The sequence below is a fragment of the Cydia amplana genome, chromosome 22 (genome assembly GCF_948474715.1).
Source record: "Cydia amplana chromosome 22, ilCydAmpl1.1, whole genome shotgun sequence".
In the NCBI taxonomy this organism is placed as follows: Eukaryota; Metazoa; Arthropoda; class Insecta; order Lepidoptera; family Tortricidae; genus Cydia; species Cydia amplana.
Genome location: NC_086090.1, coordinates 10,104,151 through 10,129,140, shown reverse-complemented (window position 1 = coordinate 10,129,140; position 24,990 = coordinate 10,104,151). Strand labels below are relative to the sequence as shown.

General features: G+C 40.4%; 2 protein-coding genes across 2 annotated transcripts; both read left to right on the top strand.

Annotated features, from left to right (window-relative positions):
* Positions 1-4,674: 4,674 nt before the first annotated feature.
* On the top strand, positions 4,675-9,307 carry LOC134658298 (facilitated trehalose transporter Tret1-like). Its single transcript, XM_063513921.1, has 3 exons — positions 4,675-4,881; positions 7,467-7,602; positions 7,977-9,307. The coding sequence occupies exons 1-3, from the start codon at positions 4,858-4,860 to the stop codon at positions 9,263-9,265; spliced, it is 1,449 nt and encodes a 482-aa protein (XP_063369991.1). The 5' UTR covers positions 4,675-4,857; the 3' UTR covers positions 9,266-9,307.
* A 5,759-nt stretch (positions 9,308-15,066) lies between these two features.
* On the top strand, positions 15,067-22,880 carry LOC134658527 (facilitated trehalose transporter Tret1-like). The gene is made up of 3 exons (XM_063514213.1): positions 15,067-15,096; positions 20,625-20,760; positions 21,595-22,880. The coding sequence occupies exons 1-3, from the start codon at positions 15,073-15,075 to the stop codon at positions 22,878-22,880; spliced, it is 1,446 nt and encodes a 481-aa protein (XP_063370283.1). The 5' UTR covers positions 15,067-15,072.
* The last annotated feature ends 2,110 nt before the right edge of the window (positions 22,881-24,990 follow it).

Here is a 24,990-nt window from a genome sequence, read left to right as displayed (position 1 = left end):
AACAATAAATTTTTGGGGTTCCCCATACTTCGAACTGAAACTAAAAAAAAATTTTTTCATCAAACCCATACGTGTGGGGTATCTATGGATAGGTCTTCAAAAATGATATTGAGGTTTCTAATATCATTTTTTTCTAAACTGAATAGTTTGCGCGAGAGACACTTCCAAAGTGATAAAATGTGTGTCCCCCCCCCTGTAACTTCTAAAATAAGAGAATGATAAAACTAAAAAAAATATATGATGTACACTACCATGTAAACTTCCACCGAAAATTGGTTTGAACGAGATCTAGTAAGTAGTTTTTTTTTTATACGTCATAAATCGCCTAAATACGGAACCCTTCATGGGCGAGTCCGACTCGCACTTGGCCGCTTTTTTATATGTTTTGGTCAAAAATGACATTTTAATTTATTTTACGTTATGTACTTTCATTGCTTGCCCGATACTTAGGACTGTAGTAGCATAATATGAGCCCGTTGTAGGTAGAATTGTTGGCGCGCTTTAGTTATTTTTGCATAACTTTCTTAGTTGTTGATGGAAATCAAAAATTTAAGCGGTAACCCAAACCTGAATAACTGTGTTTTCTAATGATATACGCAAAATTGTTATAACGTTTTTAGTTGAGCTATAATTTTCAAAGTTCGTATATATTTATATATATATGAACTTTTTTCATAAAGAGTGTTATTTCTTTGTTTGTGGCTCTTAAACTATACAATGTTTTAATAAATAATGTATGAACGAATCATAATACATTTAATAACCTTTCGTTTGATATAGCACACGTGTATGTATGACTCATGGTATAGTTATAATTTACATTTTGCGAATTTCGGTCGTGATTATCTGTATGACGTCATTATACATTACCCAGAGACAATAGAGATGCTCTCCCGGCGGTTTTAGAATCCAGGTCATATTGCTAATAATATACTAGATGCTTATGCGGATTATCCTGAAAATGAGCAATTTCGATTTTTTTAACTTTAATGCATTTGTATTGGCAAATACCTACATTTTATTGCATAATTGCCACATTTTTGGACACATTTTGATTTTTTTTATCAGTGTATGGCTCGAGACGCCATCTTTAATGTTGTAGTACATTGCTTTAACGTCCGACTTTTGGTTTGGTTGTAAAACCCAAATAATCGAATATTTTTTTACATAATTTTTATTTCTTTGTAAATTTCTTTTAAACTGTCGTTTATTTCTGTACACACTGTACAAATTAAATGTAGTATATTTAATTGGCTTTCATTTCATACCCCACACGTGTATGTGCAATGCATAGTTTGGGTGCAATATGCAATATTCGCAACGAGGCGGGAGTCATTTTTATGACGTCATTCCGCTGAAGTAGATGGCCGGCGCCGCTGTCTCCCGGCAGTTTTGGAGACCCAATACCATGCCCAACAACATACTAAAAGTTGGAAGCGGTTTCCGGATCTGAACTATATTCCCATAAGGCAGTAGTGCACTATACCTATTCTGTGCTAGTATTATTACACACCCCATATAGATATCATTTTGATGTCGCAATGTTTGTAAGTTTTATATTATACCGTAAAATGGGGTGAGTAGGATTTGCGGGGAGAGTTGGGTTATGAATGGTGAGAGAAGGGTTGAAGGAAAGGGGTGAGATGGATTTTTAAGGCTACTGCTACAAAAATAATGTATTCCAATATTTCCAATTTAAAATGGAGCTATAGTAATACTCAAATAAAAAAATCGATCCAACAATCTTCCAAAATCACCTTTGTATGAATTCCCATCTCACCCCAATTACGAGGGACTACGGGGTGAGGTGGGATTTCCTGTTTATCGTCAAAGTTATGAAATGGAACTACCCAAAATAAAATAAAAACTAAAATACAAACGTCCGGAACACTTATTATATACACCATTCAGTTTGCGTATGTAAAAATAAAATGTTATCGATGTTTGAATGTCAGTTTTGCCCCTACTCACTCCATTTTACGGTAGGTACTTACACCAAAATTCTTATCTTTGAAGATGTTATTATTGCGTAATGTAGACGTATTTTAATCTCATTCATTATGTAACAGTCACTTAACCTCCTAAGGCCCAACGAAAAATTGAGTAAGGTGAGTTCGACTAAGATCGAACACCGGGTAAGATCGTATGATTTAAATTTCTGCCTGTTGCGGGGCTTTTTTTTAATGCTGGCAAGGTGATGCAATGCGCTGTTTTGTTCCGCACCCCCCTTCAGGACGCACTTGTCGCTCCGACTAACAAGTCGCAAGATATATACGGTTAAGTGCAAACGTCCAAAAAATGAGATTTTTTTTGTGTCCGGAATTACCCTTCGCCAGTTTTTCTTGTATAACTGGCAAGTTGAAGCGTTATTTGTTTCTTTTACAGATTGCATGTTATTTTTATTAAATTTGTGACAAATCTGTATATTTGGAATTTTGATACGATGCCTGTAGGCCGAGATCCGGTCTTACCCGAAGTAGTAAAAGATCGGATGCTAATCATCCGATCTTATTTTCTCAGGGTTGCTCAAACTTTATTCGTGTCACCATTATATCTGATTAAATTAGGTATTAGGTAAATATGATTAATAGAAGATATTAAATCACAATAAAGCTCCCAAATCATCTTGTATTGATCGCTACACTTAAGTAAGTAACGCCACATACTTAATTGATCTCTTATTCTTAAACGAATATGTTTCCATCATTATAAATAATAAAAACGCAGACTGATTAAAAATGGTCGTATTCATTCCTCCACTTTCATATGATTTTATCCTTAAATCCTCTTTCATCACCTTTTTTCAACCTAACGCGCTTATGGTGTCAATGAACCCACGTGGTTCATTAACCCTACTCGGGTTCATTGACTCCACATCTAAAGTTTGGCAACCATAATTTCTTGAAAATTTAGCGCATGGTGTAAGATCGGACAGAAAAAATGCAAAAAAATAAAAATCGGGTCGGATATGATAGCCCGAATTACTCCTAGGCCAATTCTTCTATATATTAATCAGTGGGTAATACCGGTTATTTTGCAATAGTAAACTCTATGATACCGGCAATAGGAGCGAACTTATAGGCCCGTCCGTTCTTACACCACCAGGTAAAAAAAGAATGCTGTCAATTTATTTTGTTTCCTATATTTAAACACTCATTACACGCTCATTATGACGTTTAGAAAGATAATAAAATTCTATTATATAGAGCATTTCATTATTATCAATTCTGTAATTGAATCATGTCCATACCCTATCCACAAGCTGAGAAAAAAAATCAAATCCAATATCATCTCAACCCACCTAAAAACGTCCGAAACTTACCCGAACTCAACTTATGTAGTCAGTACGGCCCGTAGTCCTACCAGTAGTACTATTGTTTTATACTTATTCAGACCCAAGTACTTAAAAGACTTTTTTTAAAGTTATTGTACTTATACCTTGTACAGCACTTTGATTTTTTTTTTTACGAACTTGTTAAAGGGCTCACAGACAAAACAAAACAGTCCTTTAGAAGTTCGTACACGCCAATTTCGATAAGCGCAAAATTTGAAATGGGTTTTCTATTAAGTCCTACTGGTAGGACCGTGGTACGCTATGACTACACAATTGTTGTAGGAGCTGGGTCTGAATAAGAAAGTTAATAAGTACTATGGGTAGGACCTTGGGCCTTAGGAGGATAAAGTATTATTTACAGCTACATAATTTATCTAAAGGCTTCGTCACACAGGCGCGTTTCCGGGCGGCGAGTGAGCGGGGGCGCGCCGCTTTTACATATAAAACGCTCACGCGCCGCTCACGCCCCGCCCGGAAAACGCGCCTGTGTGACGAAGCCTTAACGGTTTCTATAAATTATGTTATAATATGTTATTATGTTATAATATGTATTATTTATTTTTGGTACAATAACAATGATTTATCATAATAACTAATACCGTACTTACAATGTTAACCTATTTTTGTTAATTGTAGCTGATAATGAGGAATCTTATTAAGTAATTAACACTTTTATAGGCATTAATTGATTTCCATTAAGGGGCTTCATACGAAGGATCGATTTGTCAAGTTTTGATTTGGTATTCCGCCGTTGATACATCAGATACAAGAGTAGATAAACGGTTGTGATTTATATTAATAGGCATTAGGAAGATTGTAAAAAAAACATTTCTTTTTATGATTTCTTCAATTAATAAGATTTAACTTGGTATTTTCCATATTAAAATGTGGTTTATGAACATTGATCTATGAAGATTAACCTTATATATGTGTGTGGTCCAAAATCGCGGGTTTAAACCTCTGTTGTGTTGTATAGGGCCCAAAAATATCGTTCTACAAAAAAAAAGCATAAAGATGACTAAAAATTAATGTTTTTTGCACAAAATTTATACTCAATTCCTAACTGTTTTTTTGCCTAAAACTTCCAAGGTTTGGTGCTGTTCATTTTACTTAATGAGACAATGAAACGCAATGCAACTGGACAAAGAAATTGGACAGTTGGTAGACAGTGCATTTAGAAATTTTTGGATTACCTCAGGTACCTACTTATTATTTTGCTAAAGATCGTAGTTCTTAAACGGATAAGCGATACAAATAAGAGCACTACAAATCGAAGGTCTTTATTACCAGGAAGCCCCTTAAATGAAGAATGTCATCTGAATTGGCGCAGTACGCTTCGACCCGCGGTGAAACAAATAAGGTGTAATCAAAGCCTAAAGACAATAAACTTATCTATATTATCTCATCATGTTTATCTTCCAACCATAAATGGTTATGGTACCATCCATCATGATCTGAAATAGGCATTCTGCCTTGGAACGGAACGCGAGTTTGTCAGGATTGGATGTTCATCAGACTTTGGGATGTTTTCACCAGCGGTGAAACAGGTTAGTTCCTTAAACACTTATTAGCGTAAATTCAATTCAGAAAGGATAAAAAACGGAAACAGAATCGTTTATGTTAGATATAAATCGTGATGTGCAAACATAGAAATCGCAGGGGTGTACCGCGGATGACCATCAGTATACCATATGAAGCGTACGCGGAAAGAACATGTCTCATGCAATCTCTGTGACAACATTTTGAGTTATCGCGGTTTGAAAGGAACGATGTAGGTAATTATGTAATTAACCATATTATAAGTTTTAAATGATTCACGGTTAGTTTCACTAGAATTATATCGACCGGGATATGAACCGTGATGCGAAATATCGAAATATCTGGAGCTCGAAAACAATACAAAAGGTAATCACGGTTCATATCCCGGTCGATATAAGTCTATTTAACCATATTATTTTCGTGTATAGGTGTTTTTAAAGGGAGAAAAAAATGTGTTATATTTTTCCAAAAAATCTGACTAGACCCGTGTACCCCGTACCCGTACGTGTATTCCGTGTACCCTTTATATGGTGTCATCCTTAAACAAAATTTAATTACACTTTACAAAGCGGGCGGGGCGGCGGAAAGCGCCGAAATTTTAAAACGTAACAAATATAAGAGCCTCGGTAGAGAGTACCATTTGGAGTCGAAACTCTAGGTCCATGGGGTCCCAGCGCGCATCAGTTGTTCGTAGAAATCGCGAAGCGTCTGGTTGACGTAACTGGTGACCGAAGAGCTGGCGGCTACCTCGCACAACGTATCAGCATTGCGATACAGCGAAGAAATGTCGCCAGCATCCTTGGTACAATGCCTCAAGGGCCTATTTTAGATTTAAGCTAGTTTTTAATTTCTTTTAGTAATACACTGTATATTATATCTTGTTAGTAAATAAATGATTTTAGCAAAAAAAAACACTTATACAATATTTTAAAGACAATATTAATAGTAGTCCAATCACTGTTAGTTTTTACTTAAAGTACCTATATGCTAGTTAAAAAAAATACACTAGTGGCTCTGAGTTCTGTGATACTTCACAACTCCGCCATTTCGAATAATTTCCAAAAACCTGATCAACAAAAATTCATGCAAGGGACATTCTTCGAATGTTTTCATTCTTTGTTAATTTTCCGGGTCCAAACCAAAAGTACCGTGGCGCGACTATACTCCATTTTTAGGGTTCCGTAACCAAAGGGTAAAAACGGGACTCTATTACTAATTCTGCTGTCCGTCTGTCCGTCTGTCCATCTATCCGTCTATCCGTCTGTCCGTCTGTCCGCCTGTCTGTCTGTTTGTCTGTCACCAGGCTGTATCTCATGAACCGTGATAGCTAGGTAGTTAAAATTTTCACAGATGATGTATTCTGTTGCCACTATAACAACAAATACTAAAAACAGAATAAAATAAATATTTAAGTGGGGCTCCCATACAACAAACGTGATTCTTTTGCCGTTTTTTGCGTAATGGTACGGAACCCTTCGTGCGCGAGTCCGACTCGCACTTGGCCGGTTTTTTAACAAACTGCTCCGAAAATTAAGATACTCGTATGTACCTACCCATCCCAATCAATTCCAATCAAGTATTTTTAAACGACTTCAAAAAAGAGAGGTTATGAATTCAACCTTATTTTGGTGTATGTTTCTTACCTTAGAACAAACTTTTTGAATACAAATGATATGCGATATAGTTAATACAGTTCTAAGATAAGTATCTGGGATAATCATTTATTTACAAACAAGATATATGTATTACTAAAAGAAATTAAAAACTAGCTTAAATCTAAAAAATAGGCCCTTGAGGCATTGTACCAAGGATGCTGGCGACATTTCCTCGCTGTATCGCAATGCTGATACGTTGTGCGAGGTGCGAGGTAGCCGCCAGCTCATAATCATAATCATAATCATAATCATAATCATTTAATCGCAATCCATGGTATTACAGGTGTTAACTTAGATTAGGTACAGCATGGACCCTACAAGGGCGTGGCAACATAATAATATTATACATAGGTATATAAGGGAAATTAAACTAATTAATTGTCCATAAACTCTTGCAGAGTGTATGGGCATTCGGTTAAAAGGTAAGTCTTGAGCTTATTTACAAAGTTATCATATTTATTTACATTTTTTATGTACTGGGGGACCTGGTTATATATTCGAATGGACATCGAGTAAGGGCCTTTGTTGAAGAAATGTAGGTTAGCGGGAATTGCTTGTACAAGTTTATTGCGGATACGTAAGTTATGTAGTTGTGGTTTGGGATTTTGGGGTTTTACAAATAAGCTTTCGTGTTTTCGCACAAATTTACAGGTTTCCATGATGTATAAGGATGTAAGGGTGAGAATATTTAATTTCGTGAAATGTGGTCTACAACTTTCTTTATTACTTATCTTGGTTAGGACTCGTATACATATTTTTTGTAGTAGAAATAGGTTATTAGCATTTACACTAGGTCTTCGGTCACCAGTTACGTTAACCAGACGCTTCGCGATTTCTGCGAACAACTTATGCGCACTGGGACCCCATGGACCTAGAGTTTATTATTAGGTTGGTTAAAAACAAGTTAAGTGTTAAAATAAATACCCTTTCTGTTCAAGTCATGGGCGGTGTCAGGCGTACTCCTGAATATGTTGGGGCAAGGCATGGTCCTCAGTTTCCCGGCTGTCCTGCTGCCGGGGCTAAAGGCTGATGATTCCACCATCAAGACTGACTTGGACACTATGTCTTGGCTTGGTATGTATCTCTTCTGGTACCTACGCAAGTCTTAGTCGGTAACCTAAGGCAGGTTTTGTAAAGCTACGATATACAATTTGTTACAATTGTAGGTAAATCTGCAACTGAATGACATAGTTGTGACCAATCGCGTTTCGAAAGTTTCCATTTAGAAAAGCTCTATTTCTGAAATATTTTTTTTGGAAAGTAGACGTCAAACGAGTAGAAAAAAAGTACCATGACAGATGCAGAAAACTCACGTGACTTAATATCCCCTCTTAGGTTATAGTACTTAAGTTTCGATTGGCTTTTTCTATCAATTATTGTCATTTTGTCTAGTCTCCCAGTAATCCATACTAAACATACCTAAATTTTAACACTAATTTCCTCTCCAGCTTCTGTGGTGGGCCTGGCGAGCTTCCCCGGTTTCCTGATTTCCGCTTTCTTCATGGAGCTGTGGGGCCGGAAAATCTCACAGGCTCTGGTCATCCTACCGGGCACGTTGGGCTGGCTCCTCATCTACTTCGCCACGGACGTGACTACCCTCATGGCTGGCAGGATCCTCGGAGGCATCACCGCCGGAGCCAGCGTCACTTTAGGAGCCGTCATCATAGGCGAGTACACCAGCCCACAGCTCCGGGGCATGTTCTTAAACCTCAAGACTGCGGCCGTCTGCGTTGGCAATACTCTTGTTCACATTGTTGGCCATTTTTACACTTGGAGAACAGTTGCAATTTTCGGACTAGTGCCCCATATCATTGCTTTCGGAATTACCTGCACTTGGCCAGAAAGTCCGACGTGGTTGGCTGCTAGATTTAAGTTTGATAAGAGTGAGAAGGCCTGGTTGTGGCTGCGAGGTAACGACCAATACTCTAGAAACGAGTACGATAGTATGGCCAATGCTCAAAAGCAGAGGCTTTCTGAAATACGAGAGAAATCCAGCGTCCAAAGACACGTGGTAATCTTTTTGCAGAAATTCACCCGAAAGGACTTTCTGAAACCTCTGCTCATAATACTCTTTGCTGGTATTTTGCTAGAGACGTGTGGAAGGCACATTTTCCCGGCATACGCCTTACAGATCATCGAAGAAATCTCTGGAGATAAATCCAGAACCTTCTACTACACGATAATCATAGATCTGATAACGACATTCAGCTCCACGTTCTCTTCAGCGCTGGTTCGTATGCTAAAGAGACGTACTTTGCTGTTTGTCACTGGTGGAGCATCTTTAGCCGTGTTAATAGCCATCTGTGCCTACCTTTACCTGAGTGCTATAGACGTGATATCGAAAGACCGAGCTTGGCTGCCTGTGTCGATGTTTATGCTGTACTTTTTATTGGCAAACTTGGGGTGTACTCCTATACCTTTAGCGTTGCTTGGAGAGGTATTCCCAGTAGCTCATAGAGGGGCAGGATCGGCTATGTCAGGGTTAACGCTGGCTATCTGTCTAATGGTCGCGTTGAAGATCACCCCCGCAATGCTAGTAAGTGTAAAGGTGTACGGAACTTTTGCTATCTTCGGTGTAGCCATGGGACTCTCTCTAGTAGTATTTTACTTCATCCTTCCAGAAACTAAGGACAGAACTCTGCAGGAGATTGAAGACTACTTTAACCACGGACGGTTCCTCAGTGACAAGAAAGTTCCCGGAGATGATGAAGAAAATACTACCATGCTTAAGAACTGAGTATAAGACATTGTTATTGATAGTAGTATCTGGGGGTTTTAGAAAAAAGTGTACATTTTTTGACGTGAAAACTTCTTTAGCGGCGCTGGGCACTTTTTGAGGTGGGGAAAAAATGATAAACTCGAGACAGCGTAAGGCGATTACGTGACCGTAAAGGGCGTAAGGCGATCACGTGACCGTAAGCCCCGTAAGGTGGCCACTCATAATTTATATGGCATTTAAATCAATAAAGAAAACTCAATGTTATTTGACATTTATGTTGCGGACTCCTTTTCAAGACTCTTTACCTATGTTCAAATAATTTGACGTTGTCATGGCAGTATGTAAATAAACATGTCAATGAAAAAGTGTGATCTTATTTGAGAATGATAATAATATATAATAAATAAATAGAATACCTCCGCTAAATGTATGTATCGTGTTACCGGGCGTCGGTAACATCAGTGAGGTGAGTTTTCACTTCTATCGGCACTCCCGGAGTGCAACCGTTGTTGCTTGTTTTTTTTTTGAAAAACTAACAACTCTTGGATTATTTCGACTGAGAATTGAGAGAACTATTGAAAACAAAGAAGGAAGTGTCCCCAGTGTTTCATACAAATTTTGGGTGTCAGTTGTGTGACGGTCCCCATAAAAAGTATGTGAAAATGCGTCACAAGTCACAGTCAACAGAAAATTTTTCAGACAATATTTTTTCCTTTTTAAATCGATCGTTTTCGTGATTCTAAGTAGAACTAGATTGATGACCCAAAACTTGATGGTTTTTCAAAAAAGGAAATTGCACCTACATATACTATTATCTGAAAATGCCCGTCTAATATTTTAGGTACCTACCTAATTAATTTAACGAATTTAACTTTTATTTTTACGTTCTTGTTAATAAAATTTGTTGTTGTCGTTTTCTATAATTTATTTTACCCTGTCGCTGTCCAAAATATTTAAGCAGAATTTGCTAACCCCTGTCTTAACTTCTAGAGGAAAATTTAAAATTGGAAAAATTACTGTCTTGGGTGAGACTTGAACTCACGGTCTCTGGATCGATACTCCAGCACTCTGCTATCTGAGCCACCAATATCTCATCCATAGACCATCATCATCATCATAACCATGTTATATGGGTCAAGGGGACCCTAGCGACATCTACCGTAATAATAACATCGTTCTTCTTCTTAATAGCAGCGTAGCAGACATTTCTGCTTGTTAAAAATTAAAATTCTAGAGGCAAATACTCCTAATTCGCTTCATTGCCATACATAGACCGGTCATTATCCACCACTTAGGTCACCTAAGTGTATTTATCATCATTGTGACAAAATAATAGTTCAATTAACAGTATTATCAGCCATAAACGAATACTGATTGTATGGAAATCTGGATCTTACACAAGGTTGCACTTTACCGGCACGACACTGAAATGATAACTTAATGAGTATTATTAATGTTGCAATTAGAGTATTTTCCTGCTATTCAAATCAGTTTCTCTTTTAGAACTGTTAAATATTTAATACAATAATATATAGGTACCACAGACAGAAATATTTAAAACCATCTCAATTGAATTCAGCTAGGCAAATTAATATGGCACCATTTCCTGAACTTGGTACGCGTCACTGTGACGCGGTGGCAAAGTTATTTTAACGGGAAAAGTTTTAGACTTTTACGGTAGAGGACGAGTAGGTACCTACTGCATGTCTATTTTATAATTAGTAAAAATATTTCCAAGAGGTTTGCGATGAAGATTCAAAATGGCGAGTAATTGAGGTAAAATAACAGTCATTATTTAATTATTTTGAAATTTAATTCAGGCAACAAGGCTCATATTACAAATACCTTACAGACTAACATACATATGTATTTTATAACTTAAAACTAAGCACTAGTTAATATGATGTAGGTAGAATTGTAGAAAACCACGAGTACCGACTAATAAGATAATAAAAGTTGTACATATTAATAACGTAATATGTACAACTTTTATTATATTTTGGTATGAGAGAATCCTGAAATCTAGTTGTGTATAGAATTCTAGGTAAGTTTTCAATTCTAACCATACGAAAAATTGCTAATACATATAAAATAATAATGCTGGTATAATAATGCTACAATAAAGTATAAAAATCATAGCGGCATCTAACGTGGTGTAAGTGCGAATTAAGTACGATTAGCGATGTAAATCGTGTATTACTGGCTGGCCACCTTCCAATAACTGGACACCTTATGCTAAAAAAGATTTTGTTTAAAATTCACATAATGTAATTTTTTTTAACTTTAATCTTTAATGTCGCGCGTCCCGTCATATGGCTGAGGTTCGCTGGCGCGGGGCGCTGCTTTACCATTCTTCCCTTTGTCTTCATCGGTGTGTCGACTGACCTTGCAGAATAATCTAAAACCACAGACAATCCAACCTCTAGACATAGCATAGTCGAGCTACCCCCTCTGCCACACATACGGTAGCGTTACTCCATCTTCGAGTCAATCCAGTGCCGTGATTGGTCCGTGTCTTTGAACGGACCAATCACGGCACGGGATTCGCTCACCTCGTCCCCCCGCACCCCCGTATTTTTGGCAGCATCGGTTTCATGAAAGAATTGGCCTAAGCTCAGTCTAGAGGTTGGATTGTCAGTGTCTAAAACAAACAATATTGAACTAAATTTACGGTTTCACTCACGTTTAACCCTTATTGCTAAACGCGCCACAAGCCTAAATTAGGTAATTTATGTTTTATACCTTTCTTACACATGTATAAGTCTAAATGGCAGACTAAGACAAAATGTTTATAAATAAGGGGGTAAATAGGCCTGAGGCCTGTAAAAACATGCACTGACAGTGCTGAGCACCGATCCATTGCCTGCGCGCCGCGTACTGTCGCACGACGCACAATGAGATAAATGGGTGGTCTTGCGCTATCGTTGTACGTGTTCGGTATTAAAACCTTCAGACGCTTTAAAATATTATTTATGAGAAACAGTTAATAGTAAATTTCTACAATGTCAGAAAAATGACAATAGCGGCCGAAGTATGTATGGATTGCTTTTCATGGGGGTCATAACCTCCCCTGGGCCCCTGACTATAAGTCGGATCCGCCCTTGTCAACCTAACATTTGGCCACGAATTCCCTCACGTCTCACCATGAGCTCCACGAGGCTGAGGAAGGAGAAACCAAAGAACACCCCCCCCCCCCTGACCCCCCACATTTAGCCAGGAAGTCCCTCCTCCAAGTCTCACCTTATAGTACAGAAGTAGATGAGCTCAACCAGGCTGAGGAAGGAGAATCCAAGGAACACCCCCCTTAACCCCCCACATTCGGCCAGGAAGTCCGTCACGCCGAACAGTTCCTTGCGGTGCATCGTCACGAACTGAGCGTCCTTGAAGTACATGTCGATTCTAGTCAGCCTGCAAGCGTTAATCGTTACCTTACTTAAAAGACAAACCTTTGTAAGCCTGATTTTAAGAGAATACCTATAAATAAAGTTATAGTTATGTTATAAGGTAGACAGAGGCGAATCGAATCGCAGGGCAAATCGGATCAGACTAAAAAATCTGTCGATATTTGAAATATTGCTTAGGTATGACTGGCGTCGCAGGCTAAGTGTAAGCCTGAGTGGACGCTCGGAGCGGAGCGTTCGGCGGGGCGTGCAGCGTGGCGTCGGGCTCACAAGTGATTTGAGCGGCGTGCACTAAGGCCGCTCCTATACGCTTGCATTTGTTTAACATGCACGCCGCACGCCCCGCCCCGTTGCACGCCCAACTTGAGCGTCCACTCAGGCCTTACACTAAGAGGAGAGATTGAATGTGCTATTTTCGTGCACCTATATCACTGCAATATTTTATATATTAGGTATCAGATTTTTTTGACAAATCCGATTCGCACTGTGATCGAATACGCCTCGGTCTACCCCACAAGTCTAAATGATGGAATGAAAATGTATGGTATGGAGGAAAAAGACATGCTGCGGTGACCCCAAGTGATGGGAAGAGGTAAATAGATGAGGCCTCCCTATAGTAACTTCATTGATCGAAACCTGATAAGGTACTTAACCCGTGAAGCGCCCTACCAAGACACGTGTGATGGTAACTCCATACTATTCTTGGTTCTGGGCACTAATTATGACCATCATAAAGATTTATAAACTGTTTTGTTCAACAAATTTCTTATCTGTGAAAATGTTATTTACAGCAGTATAATTTCTCTAATATATATAATTTATTTTTGGTGTAATACCACAATGCCTTTGTCATAAAAACTTCCGCACTAACAAATAAGATTAGACTTATTATCAGTAATAGACAATGCACAATGTACAGTCAGCAGCAGAGGTTGCTAAAAGGGCGAGGTGTTCAAAACGATCTTGAGGCGACTTTATTGTTAAGCGAATAAGAGCGTGTCAAGGTACTTAAATCAAAAAATTCTTAGCAACTTCTGCTGCTGACTGTACATTGTTTGTAACTGATAATGAGGAATCTTTTTAAGTAATTAAGAGCCCATCAACGTGCATACTAGCGCCACTGCTAAATAATCGTGATTATTTCAATTTAACGAAAGATATTTTTAAAAAACGGGGCCGCTACGTACTGCCTATTGTATTAAAGTACCTTTTGAATACATCAAACTAGTTTCTATGTTGCTGGATTCGTCAATCTATAAACTCAAAACAAAAACGGCCGTTTTAACTTTGGACGCATAGGCCCTAATGGATTTTCATTAAGGGGCCTCATACGAAAGGCATCGATTTCTTAATTTCTGATTTAAGGATGACTCACGTTAGACCGGGCCGTGTCCGGGCCGGCACTTCCGGCGCTTACTTTTCTGTGACAGATGTCCGGTGATCACGTGATGCTCTCCATAGAAAACGAAGCTCCGGAAGCTCCGGCCCGGACACGGCCCGGTCTAACGTGAGTCATCCTTTAATATTCCTACGTTGATAGGTACTTAGGTACATCAGATTCAAGTTTTAGATAAACGGTTATGATTTATATTAATTGGCACTAGTCCGATTGTAAAAAAAAAATTCTTTCCTTATGATGCAGTTTTCAACCATAGCCTCAAAAGGCAATACTTAGGTATTTTCCATATAAAAAAATTGTTTATGAACCTATAGATATAAGAAGATTAACCTTTTATATGTGTGTGGTGGTCTAAAATCGCGAACCTCGGTTATGCTGTATAGATCCCAAAAATATCCTTCTACAAAAACAAGCAAAAAGATGGCTTAAAGTTCGGTCAGGGTCCTCACATACAGAGAAGAGATTAAAGTTATTTGCACGAAATGTAGGTATGCTCTATAAACTGTTTTTTTTTTGTCTAAAACTTCTAAGTTTCTAACGGTTGATGCTGTATCGAAGACAGCGAATTTTGAAATTTTGGATTAGATACCTGCTTATCATTTTGCTAAGAGCGTCCGCTAGCTGGCACGGTTGCACGGAGCGGACGCGTACCTACCTACAACGGATTTTACCTACAATGGCACCCGCGTGCATACCGCTCTGTGCACCCGCGCCAGCTAGCGGACGCCCTAAAGATCGTAGTTGTTAAACGAATAAGCGATACAAACAAGAGAACTACAAATCGAAAGTCATCAGGACCAGGAAGCCCCTTAAGTAAATAATGTCATCTGAATTGGCGCAGTGCGCTTCAACCCGCGGTGAAACAAGGTGTAATCGAAAGCTTTAGACAATAAACCGCAATCTAAATTATCTCATCCTGTTTATACCATCATAAACGGTTAAGGCGCAATCCATTGTCATCTGAAATAGGCGTTCTACTTTAGAGTGGAATCGCGACTTTTTAGAACGAGATTTCGGATTTCGGGATGTTTTCACCAGCGGTGAAGCAGGTTGGTGCCCCACACTTTTAGCATAAATTCAGTTCAGTTAAAGGATAAAGATACTTTTTTTTATTAACCTATGTGTGTGTCCCACTGCCGGGCAAAGGCCTCCCCTTTCCCTTTCCAATCCTCCCTGTGCTGAGCAAGATTCCGCTAATCCCCAAGGATAAAGATATACCTATTATTACACATAAATTAATCATTTAATTGTTATTTCATGGGCGTAATTTAAAAGGGAAGTACATAATAAAAAACATTCCATTGTTATTTTCCGTAATTCAATATATTTCAGGTTAAGATACATTTTTGCACGCAAATTAGCAATGAATCGTTTGTATTTATCTGTCATTTTGACTTATATATTTGTAAGAAAGGAATTAGGTAATTATTTTTGTGTTTTGTACAATAAAGAGTTTATACATACATACGTACATTAAACATAAATATAACGCGAAAGTCTACGTAGGGAGTGCCACTCCCACGATAAGTCACAATCTAAGGGTCTACCGCAAACGAGAGAGTCGAAATTTTGTTATCTAACCTCTCTATCACTCTTGCATATTCGAGCGATGAAGAGGCAGATAGCTGAGTTTCGATTTCGTTGTTTCCCGGTAGACCCTTTGTAAACAAACCGCCTTGATGTAGTCATATTTGATTTTCTGTGAAAACTTGTCAAAAAACAGTTTAAGGTACAGTATGTATAAGTTACTCTATGGTATACTTAAGTCACTAGAGTCAGTCCATGAAAAGTTTGCAGCGGATTTGATAGCCCACGCAGTGCACGTGTTATTTTAAACGTCAAACTTCTATGAAATTATGACGCATAAATGACACTTGCACTGCGTGGGCTATCAAATCCGCTGCAGACTTTTCTTGGTCCGACGTGCTGCACTCTGGCGGCAAAACATTGCAGTAATACTCCCTATACCTACACCATGTTTTTATTGAATTCCGTTAACTTCGGGGTATGGTTAAGTACGTTTAAGGGTGTACCCTTGTTTTACCGACAAACTTTTCATCGAATATTATTTCATCGACAACGATTCATCGAAAGATTAGTACTAGTAATATTGTTTGGCGTTATTTTGTTTCATAGACTATTTATATCAATTTTTCTTACTGCGTAGAAATACTATTCAACGAATATCACTTGATCGCTAATTCGTTTCAAATTATTTTAATTGGCACAACTACTAAACATTGCATTTCATTTGTTCGACTTTTATTACTTTAATACATTTTTATATGTCGTACTATACATTTATACATTTATCTGTTGTAAGAATTTTAGATTTAAGTTAGGTTAGAACTGCGACCCCACACGGAAACGAACGGCTATCAAAGTCGGTTTAGGTTAGGTTAGAGCTGCGACCCCACACAGAAACGAACGGCTTTCAAAGTAGGTTTAGGTTAGGTTAGAACTGCGACCCCACACAGAAACGAATGGCTTTTAAAGTAGGTTTAGGTTAGGTTAGAACTGCGACCCCACACAGAAACAAACGGCTATTAAAGTAGGTTTAGGTTAGGTTAGAACTGCGACCCCACACAGAAACCAACGGCTTTCAAAGTACCATTTTTAGTGGCCGTAAGGCCCGTTCTGAGATGTACATCAATGACTAGTAACCTGCACCGAAGAGTTCCACTATCCAATCTTCTGTCTCCATCATCAGACCAGCTTAATGGTATCAAACCATTTGTATTGTCATCTTGTCATCTATATAAAGTATAATTATATGCTTGCAAAGTTTCAGATCGGTCCGGGAATTAGATAAGGTTAAGCTGCATATCCACTGACGCGGAGATAATAATAATAATAATATTCTTTATTGTGCACCATACAATTAAAAATACACAGAAATTAAATACAGATTAAAAGCTAGGTAACAACAGGCGGTCTTATCGCTAAGAAGCGATCTCTTCCAGACAACCTTTCAGTAGCAGGAAACTAAGGACTAACAACATTGAACGGGTAGTGCCGATATACATTTAATAAAAAATAGAATTAAAATAAAACAAGACGAAAACCATTACATACTTTAATATAATACATAAATACAAATATAATAAATACATATATACATACATACATAAAATATTATACAGGCATAAATAAAGGCAAAATTAAGGCAGCGAAAGGTAATGTGATTTTAAAAGAAATTTGAAAATGGGAAGGGATTTAGCACGTCTAATGTCTAATGGCAAAGCATTCCACAACCGAACAGCACGAAAAGTAAAAGAGTTTATATAAAATTTTGATGAAGAAGATGGTGGAGCAAGGAGAAGTTTCTCCGCACACCGCACAGAAGAAAGATAGCTGAAACGCTGTTTAAGATATAGGGGGGTAGTGGGGTTGAAGAGAATATTATAAAGAAGAACAAGAATATGAGAGTTGCGGCGATGGCGAATAGGGAGCCACTTGAGCTGGGTGCGAAATTCAGAGACGTGGTCATATTTGCGTAAGCCAAATATGAACCTTATACATGCGTTTTGAAGGCGCTCAAGTTTATTTAGCTGGTCCTCTGTAAGATCAAGATAGCAAATATCGGCATAATCCAGTATAGGGAGAAGAAGAGACTGAGCAAGCGCAATTCTGGTAGCGAGCGGCAAGAAGTTACGAAGCCTGCGAAGTGACCCCAGAGACGCAAACATCTTCCTACCGATCTCACTTATTTGTGGTACCCAAGACAGTGTGCGATCTAAGATTATTCCAAGGTTTTTTACCTGGCTCGAGAATGGTACCGGGACAGCATCAAAGACTATGAAAGGTAAGTTAGGAAAGTCAATCCGAGAAATAAGTTGAGAGCTGCCTAAAATTATAGCTTGCGATTTAGACGGATTAACCTTCAGCCCATAGCGTTTGCTCCAACTGGAAATGTGATCCAAGTCCCGGTTTATGGAGCTGATACCCTTTTTTTTTTTTTTTTTTTTTTTTTTTTTTTTTTTTTTTTTTTTTTTTGACGCAGGGGTAAATGCATTTAGGCATCTCACCCCCGGACTGGGGAAGCCCATTGGGGGGGGTGGTATGTGGGACTCGCTCCTCCCGTAACTCCCTCTGCTTGGCAGAGGGAGGGGAAGAGAATACCCACTAACATCCCCTGCGGCGTTGCCCGCATTACCGTTATTGGGGGACGCCACGAGTTCGCAGACCATTCCACCGTGTCGTCCCCCCGGCTGCCCCGGTTAGTATACCGGGGGCACCCTCGCTCCAAACGAGGAAAGGATCGGCAACGCACCGACCCTTCCCCCAGCCTTCGACAAGGCCCTATATTGTGGATCCCCAACCCACAGGCCCTATTGGGGGAGTAGGCGATTGATATATTGTAATCGCCTTCTCCCAACCCGTCTACGCCGGAGCGGGTGCGCATTTGCTTGCTCCTCGCGCTCCCGTTCCGCTACCTCTTTTCTCTGCAGCACCACTTCGCAGAATTTTGAGACGGCATTCCACGATCTCTCGCTGCTCAACATACTCGACACCACGCTGTGCAGAGAGAGATCGTCCACCCCCAATATCGCCACCATTTCGTGGCGCTCTAAGACCCAGCTTGGGCAATCCGCAAGGGTGTGCTGGGCAGTGTCGTCCTCTTCGCCACAGTGATGGCAGACTGTTGACGGTTCCCGCTGAATTTGGTACAGATAATGACCAAAGCAGCCATGTCCGGTCAAAACCTGCACCAGCCTATATGTCAGGCTCCCTCTTTTCCGGTCTAGCCAGTTGTCGAACGACGGGAGAAGCGCCGCTATGGTGCGGGTACCATATGGGGCGTCCTCCAGCTGGTCTTTCCACCGATCCCGCTCCCTTTTGGTTGCCGCCTTTCGCCTCGCATCTATCTCTTGTGGAGCCAGACGATCGTCATTATTTCTGGCTTCCAGCCGCTCTCTGTACCGCTCCGCCAAGAGCCTGGCGTCAAGCTCCCATGGCAAAGTGCCCGCGAGAGCGCATGCAGCGTCATATGCCACCGTGCGGTAGCTCCTAATAATTCTCTGGGCTATTATCCTCTGCGGTCTTCGGAGGAGCGCCCTTGCTCTGTATTTTAGGCGCTCAGCCCATATCGGCGCCCCATATAGCGCCATGCTTCGCACCACCATTGCGAAGAGGCGCCGGCATAGAGCTTGGGGTCCTCCCACGTTTGGCAGCAGGCGGCCCAATGCAGATGCCATGCCGACAAGCCGAGGAGTTAATTGTGAGAAATGCTCCTCAAAGTTCCACTGGCGGTCCAGGATAAGACCAAGATATTTTATGTGGTCCTTAACCTGGACCGCTTCTCCCCCTACAGGGAGCGCCTCGTTGGGTCGTAATCGCCAGCCCCTTCCTCCGAAGATCACTGCGTCCGTTTTCGGCAGTGCCACCCTTAGCCCCAGGAGGCTGATTCTCCCTACTGTCAGCTCTGTAGCAATTGCTGCCCGCCTCAGAGTGTCATTATAGTCCTTCCCCCTCACGGCCACCATAGTATCATCAGCATAGCAAATGGTGACCATGCGGGGGAGTTGTGCACCTCGTATCGCCCAGTCAAAGCCGACATTCCAAAGGAGGGGTCCCAGCACTGACCCCTGAGGAACGCCGCACTCCATTTTGCGCTCCTTTAGGCCGTCCGCTGCTTGATAGAGCACTACTCTTTCAGAGAGGTAGTGTCCTATAATCTTTTGCAGATAAAGAGGCACTTGGTGGTAACGGAGTGCCTCTTTAATTACCTCATAGGGGAGGGAGCCAAAAGCGTTTGCAATGTCCAAGGACACCGCTATTGCCCCCTCCCCTTTATTCGCTGCCTGATCACTGAAGGCCCTCAATGTACTCAATGCGTCGACCGTCGACCGCCCCTCCCGGAACCCGAATTGCCTATCACTTATGTTAGGGCCCGTGTCCTCCAAATGCTTGATTACCCGCCTGGCAATAATGCGTTCAAGCATTTTTCCCGTCTCGTCCAGGAGGACAATGGGGCGGTACCCTGAAGGAGAGTCAGCTGGACGACCCTCCTTCCGCAGCAGGCACAGCTTTCCCATGGAGCTGATACCCTGTGGCAGATCGTTCATAACGCATTGAGAGTAGATTTGGAGGTCGTCGGCATAGAGGTGGTAAGAAGAAGAAATATTAGTAGTGATGGAGTTAATAAAGATGGAAAATAGTAAAGGAGACAGCACACCGCCTTGCGGAACGCCGGCCAGGGTGCTGCACCAAGAAGACATGGAAGAGTCTACCTTTACTCGCTGCCGACGACATTCCAAATAACTGCGGAACCAGCCAATTGTCACGGGAGATATATTAACAGCACGCATTAAACTAAGTAAAACATCGAAATCGACAGTGTTAAATGCATTGCTGAAGTCTAACAGCGTCAGTACGGTGAGCTTACGGTTATCCATGCCGGCACGAACATCATCGGTAATTTTTACTAGAGCTGTTACCGTACTGTGACCGGAGCGGAAGCCAGACTGTAAAGGGTTCATGAGCTCATGGAGATGTTAAAAGATTTGTAATATGTTAATACATTGTTAGTTATTCAGTTACAAGTGAAGTGATTTAAGTACCCTTTCTATTCCAGTCATGGGCGGTGTCAGCCATACTCCTGAACATGCTGGGGCAAGGCATGGTCCTCAGTTTCCCGGCTGTCCTGCTGCCGGGGCTGAAGGCTGATGATTCCACCATCAAGACTGACTTGGAAACTATGTCATGGCTTGGTATGTATCTCTTCTGGTACGCAGTTCGTAGTCGGTATCCTGAGGCAGGTTTTGTAAAGCTACATACAATTTAATTGTCCGCTTGTATCCGCTTGTATTACAAGTTACAAGCTTCTGAGAAACTGGCCCCTGGTGTCCTATGGAATGTTACAAAAATTGCGCTGCTTTCCATAAACATGCTTCAGAAATGGAGCTTTTCTAAATGGAAACTTTCAAAACGCCATTGGTCAACTGCGATTCAGTTGTTAATTTTGTCAAAAAAAATGTAACGTCCCATAGCAAAAGGTACCTTATGGCGGCTGGCGCTTACGTCGCATAGCGCCGCAGTAATATTGGAGCGGCGTTAATAATAGCGTAAGCGCCAACCGCCATAAGGTACCTTTTGCCGTGGGACGTCACATTTTTTTTTGACGAAATTAACAACTGAATCGCAGTTGACCAATGGCGTTTTGAAAGTTTTCATTTAGAAAAGCTCCATTTCTGAAGCATGTTTATGGAAAGCAGCGCAATTTTTGTAACATTCCATAGGACACCAGGGGCCAGTTTCTCAGAAACTTGTAATACAAGCGGATGTCACTTTTTGACAGCTTTTGTTAGAAAGAGACTTCCACTTGTATTCAAAGTTACAAGCTTTTGAGAAACGGGGCCCATGCCGGGGGGTCTTTCCGAGATGACAATTGTAGATCGACAAACCCCAAACGAATAGAAAATTGCTACGAAAACTCACTTGACTATTTTTATATATAACTTAAATCAATGATTGTCATTTTGTCTAGTCTCCCAGTAATCCATACTAAACATACCAAATTTTTAACACTAATCTCGTCATTCCAGCTTCTCTGGTGGGCCTGGCCAGCTTCCCCGGTTTCCTGATTTCCGCTTTCTTCATGGAGCTGTGGGGCCGGAAGATGTCACAGGCTCTGGTCATCCTACCGGGCACGTTGGGCTGGCTCCTCATCTACTTCGCCACGGATGTGACCACCCTCATGGCTGGCAGGATCCTCGGAGGCATCACCGCTGGAGCCAGCGTCACTGTAGGAGCCGTCATCATAGGCGAGTACACTAGCCCACAGCTCCGGGGCATGTTCTTAAACCTCAAGACTGCGGCCGTCTGCGTTGGCAATACTCTTGTTCACATTGCAGGTCATTTCTACACTTGGAGAACAGTTGCAATTTTCGGACTAGTGCCCCATATTATTGCTCTCGGAATTATCTGCACTTGGCCAGAAAGTCCGACGTGGTTGGCTGCTAGATTTAAGTTTGATAAGAGTGAGAAGGCCTGGTTGTGGCTGCGAGGTAACGACCAAAGCTCTAGAAACGAGTACGATAGCATGGCCGAAGCTCAAAAGCAGAGGCTTTCTGAAATACGAGAGAAATCCAGCGTCCAAAGACACGTGGTAATCTTTTTGCAGAAGTTCACTCGAAAGGACTTTCTGAAGCCTCTGCTCATAATACTCTTTGCTGGTATTTTGCTAGAGACGTGTGGAAGGCACATTTTCCCGGCCTACGCCTTACAGATCATCGAAGAAATCTCTGCAGATAAATCCAGAACTTTCTACTACACGATAATCATAGATCTGATAACGACTTTCAGCTCCACGTTCTCGTCAGCGCTGGTTCGCATGCTAAAGAGACGTACCTTGCTGTTTGTCACTGGCGGAGCATCTTTAGCCGTGTTAATGGCAATCTGTGCCTACCTTTACCTGAGTGCTATAGACGTGATAACGAAAGACCGAGCTTGGCTGCCTGTGTCGATGTTTATGCTGTACTTTTTATTGGCAAACTTGGGGTGTACTCCTATACCTTTAGCGTTGCTTGGAGAGGTATTCCCAGTAGCTCATAGAGGGGCAGGATCGGCTATGTCAGGGTTAACGCTGGCTATCTGTCTAATGGTTGCGTTGAAGATCACCCCCGCGATGCTAGAAAGTGTAAAGGTGTACGGAACTTTTGCTATCTTCGGCGTAGCTATGGGACTCTCTCTAGTAGTATTTTACTTTATCCTTCCAGAAACTAAGGACAGAACTTTGCAGGAGATTGAAGATTACTTTAACCACGGACGATTCCTCAGTGACAAGAAAGTTCGCGGTAATGATGAAGAAAATACTACCATGCTTAAGTAAGCATGAAAGTTTGAATCCATTACAAATGCATTGAAACGTCATAATAGAAATACATAATAGCCGATTACAAAAAAAAAGTAATTGCAACGTTTTTGGAAATTCAACCCCTAAGGGGGTTAAAAAGGGGATGAAAGTTCGTCTTGGGGTGCAAGTTTTATTTTAAGCTAGGAACTTGAAACTTTGCAAAAAGGTATTATATTAAAATACAAGAAAACTAATTTCAGCGTTTTTAGGGTGCAAATTTTATTTTAAGCTAGGAACTTGAAACTTTCCAAAAAAATTTTTAATTAAAACAAAGGAAACTATACTTGGTCAACCAGATCTTGACAGTAGAAAAAGGCGGCAAATTTGAAAAATGTAGGGGATATCGTCCCATAGAAAATTTGATTTTCGCGCCTTTTTTTACTGACAAGATTTGGTTGACCAGCTATAATTACAGCGTTTTTGAATATTCATCCCCGAAGGTGGTGGAAAAGGGGTTGAAAGTTTGTATGGATATCAAACATGTTTTCGAGCGCGGGACTTGAATCTTTGTATTTGGGGATATTATTAAAAGACAGGAAAATTAATTTCAGCGTTTTGTAAAATTCATCCCCTAACAGGTTTAAAAAGGTTCAAATTTTATTTTAAGCTAGGAACTTGAAACTTCGTAAAAACGTATTATTTAAAAACGGCAAAAAACTAATTTAAGCGTTTTTGAAAATTCATATTTCAAGGTGGTGAAAAAGGGGTTGAAAATTTGTATAAGTAGGGTTCAAATTGTATTTAAAGCTAGGAACTTCAAACTTCGCAAATAGGTAGTTAGGTAGTAGGTTTTATTAAATAGAGGACATGAAAATCTTCTAAGGGGGTTGAGAAGGATTATCGAGAACAAGTCTCATATGCGTTGTATAATATTAATAATTAACAAATGATCAACCGTCCTACTGCAATCTTTTGCTGCATAATGTTCTAAGCTAATGTAGAATATATAACCACCAATATACAAATCCACGCGTACGAAGTCGCGGGCAACAGCTAGTATATAATAATGCTACAATAATGTATAAAAAGCGGCCAAGTGCGAGTCGGACTCGCCCATGAAGGGTTCCGTATTTAGGCGATTTATGACGTATAAAAAAAAAACTACTTACTAGATCTCGTTCAAACCAATTTTCGATGGAAGTTTACATGGTAGTGTACATCATATATATTTTTTAGTTTTATCATTCTCTTATTTTAGAAGTTACAGGGGGGGGGGACACACATTTTATCACTTTGGAAGTGTCTCTCGCGCAAACTATTCAGTTTAGAAAAAAATGATATTAGAAACCTCAATATCATTTTTGAAGACCTATCCATAGATACCCCACACGTATGGGTTTGATGAAAAAATTTTTTTTTAGTTTCAGTTCGAAGTATGGGGAACCCCAAAAATTTATTGTTTTTTTTCTATTTTTGTGTGAAAATCTTAATGCGGTTCATAGAATACATCTACTTACCAAGTTTCAACAGTATAGTTCTTATAGTTTCGGAGAAAAGTGGCTGTGACATACGGACGGACAGACGGACAGACGGACAGACATGACGAATCTATAAGGGTTCCGTTTTTTGCCATTTGGCTACGGAACCCTAAAAATCATGTTAGTAGACTACTAGCGGCATCTAACGTGGTGTAAGTGCGAATTAAGTACGATCAGCGACGTAAATCGTGTATTACTGGCCGGCCACCTTCCAATAACTGGACACCTTATACTAAAAAAACCGGCCAAGTGCGAGCGGACTCGCGCACGGAGGGTTCCGCACCATCAACAAAAAATAGAGCAAAACAAGCAAAAAAACGGTCACCCATCCAAGTACTGACCCCGCCCGACGTTGCTTAACTTTAGTCAAAAAAACGTTTGTATGGGAGCCTCACTTAAATCTTTATTTTATTCTGTTTTTAGTATTTGTTGTTATAGCGGCAACATAAATACATCATCTGTGAAAATTTCAACTGTCTAGCTATCGCGGTTCGTGAGATACAGCCTGGTGACAGACGGACGGACGGACGGACGGACGGACGGACGGACGGACGGACGGACGGACGGACGGACGGACAGCGGAGTCTTAGTAATAGGGTCCCGTTTTT

Bases quoted from the DNA above. Each gene is read 5' to 3' on its own strand.
- LOC134658298 (XM_063513921.1), top strand. From the start codon at position 4,858: ATGTTTTCACCAGCGGTGAAACAG. The intron at 4,882-7,466 runs GTTAGTTCCTTA...TTTCTGTTCAAG, and splicing joins TTTCACCAGCGGTGAAACAG to TCATGGGCGGTGTCAGGCGT. The intron at 7,603-7,976 runs GTATGTATCTCT...TTTCCTCTCCAG, and splicing joins GGACACTATGTCTTGGCTTG to CTTCTGTGGTGGGCCTGGCG.
- LOC134658527 (XM_063514213.1), top strand. From the start codon at position 15,073: ATGTTTTCACCAGCGGTGAAGCAG. The intron at 15,097-20,624 runs GTTGGTGCCCCA...TTTCTATTCCAG, and splicing joins TTTCACCAGCGGTGAAGCAG to TCATGGGCGGTGTCAGCCAT. The intron at 20,761-21,594 runs GTATGTATCTCT...TCGTCATTCCAG, and splicing joins GGAAACTATGTCATGGCTTG to CTTCTCTGGTGGGCCTGGCC.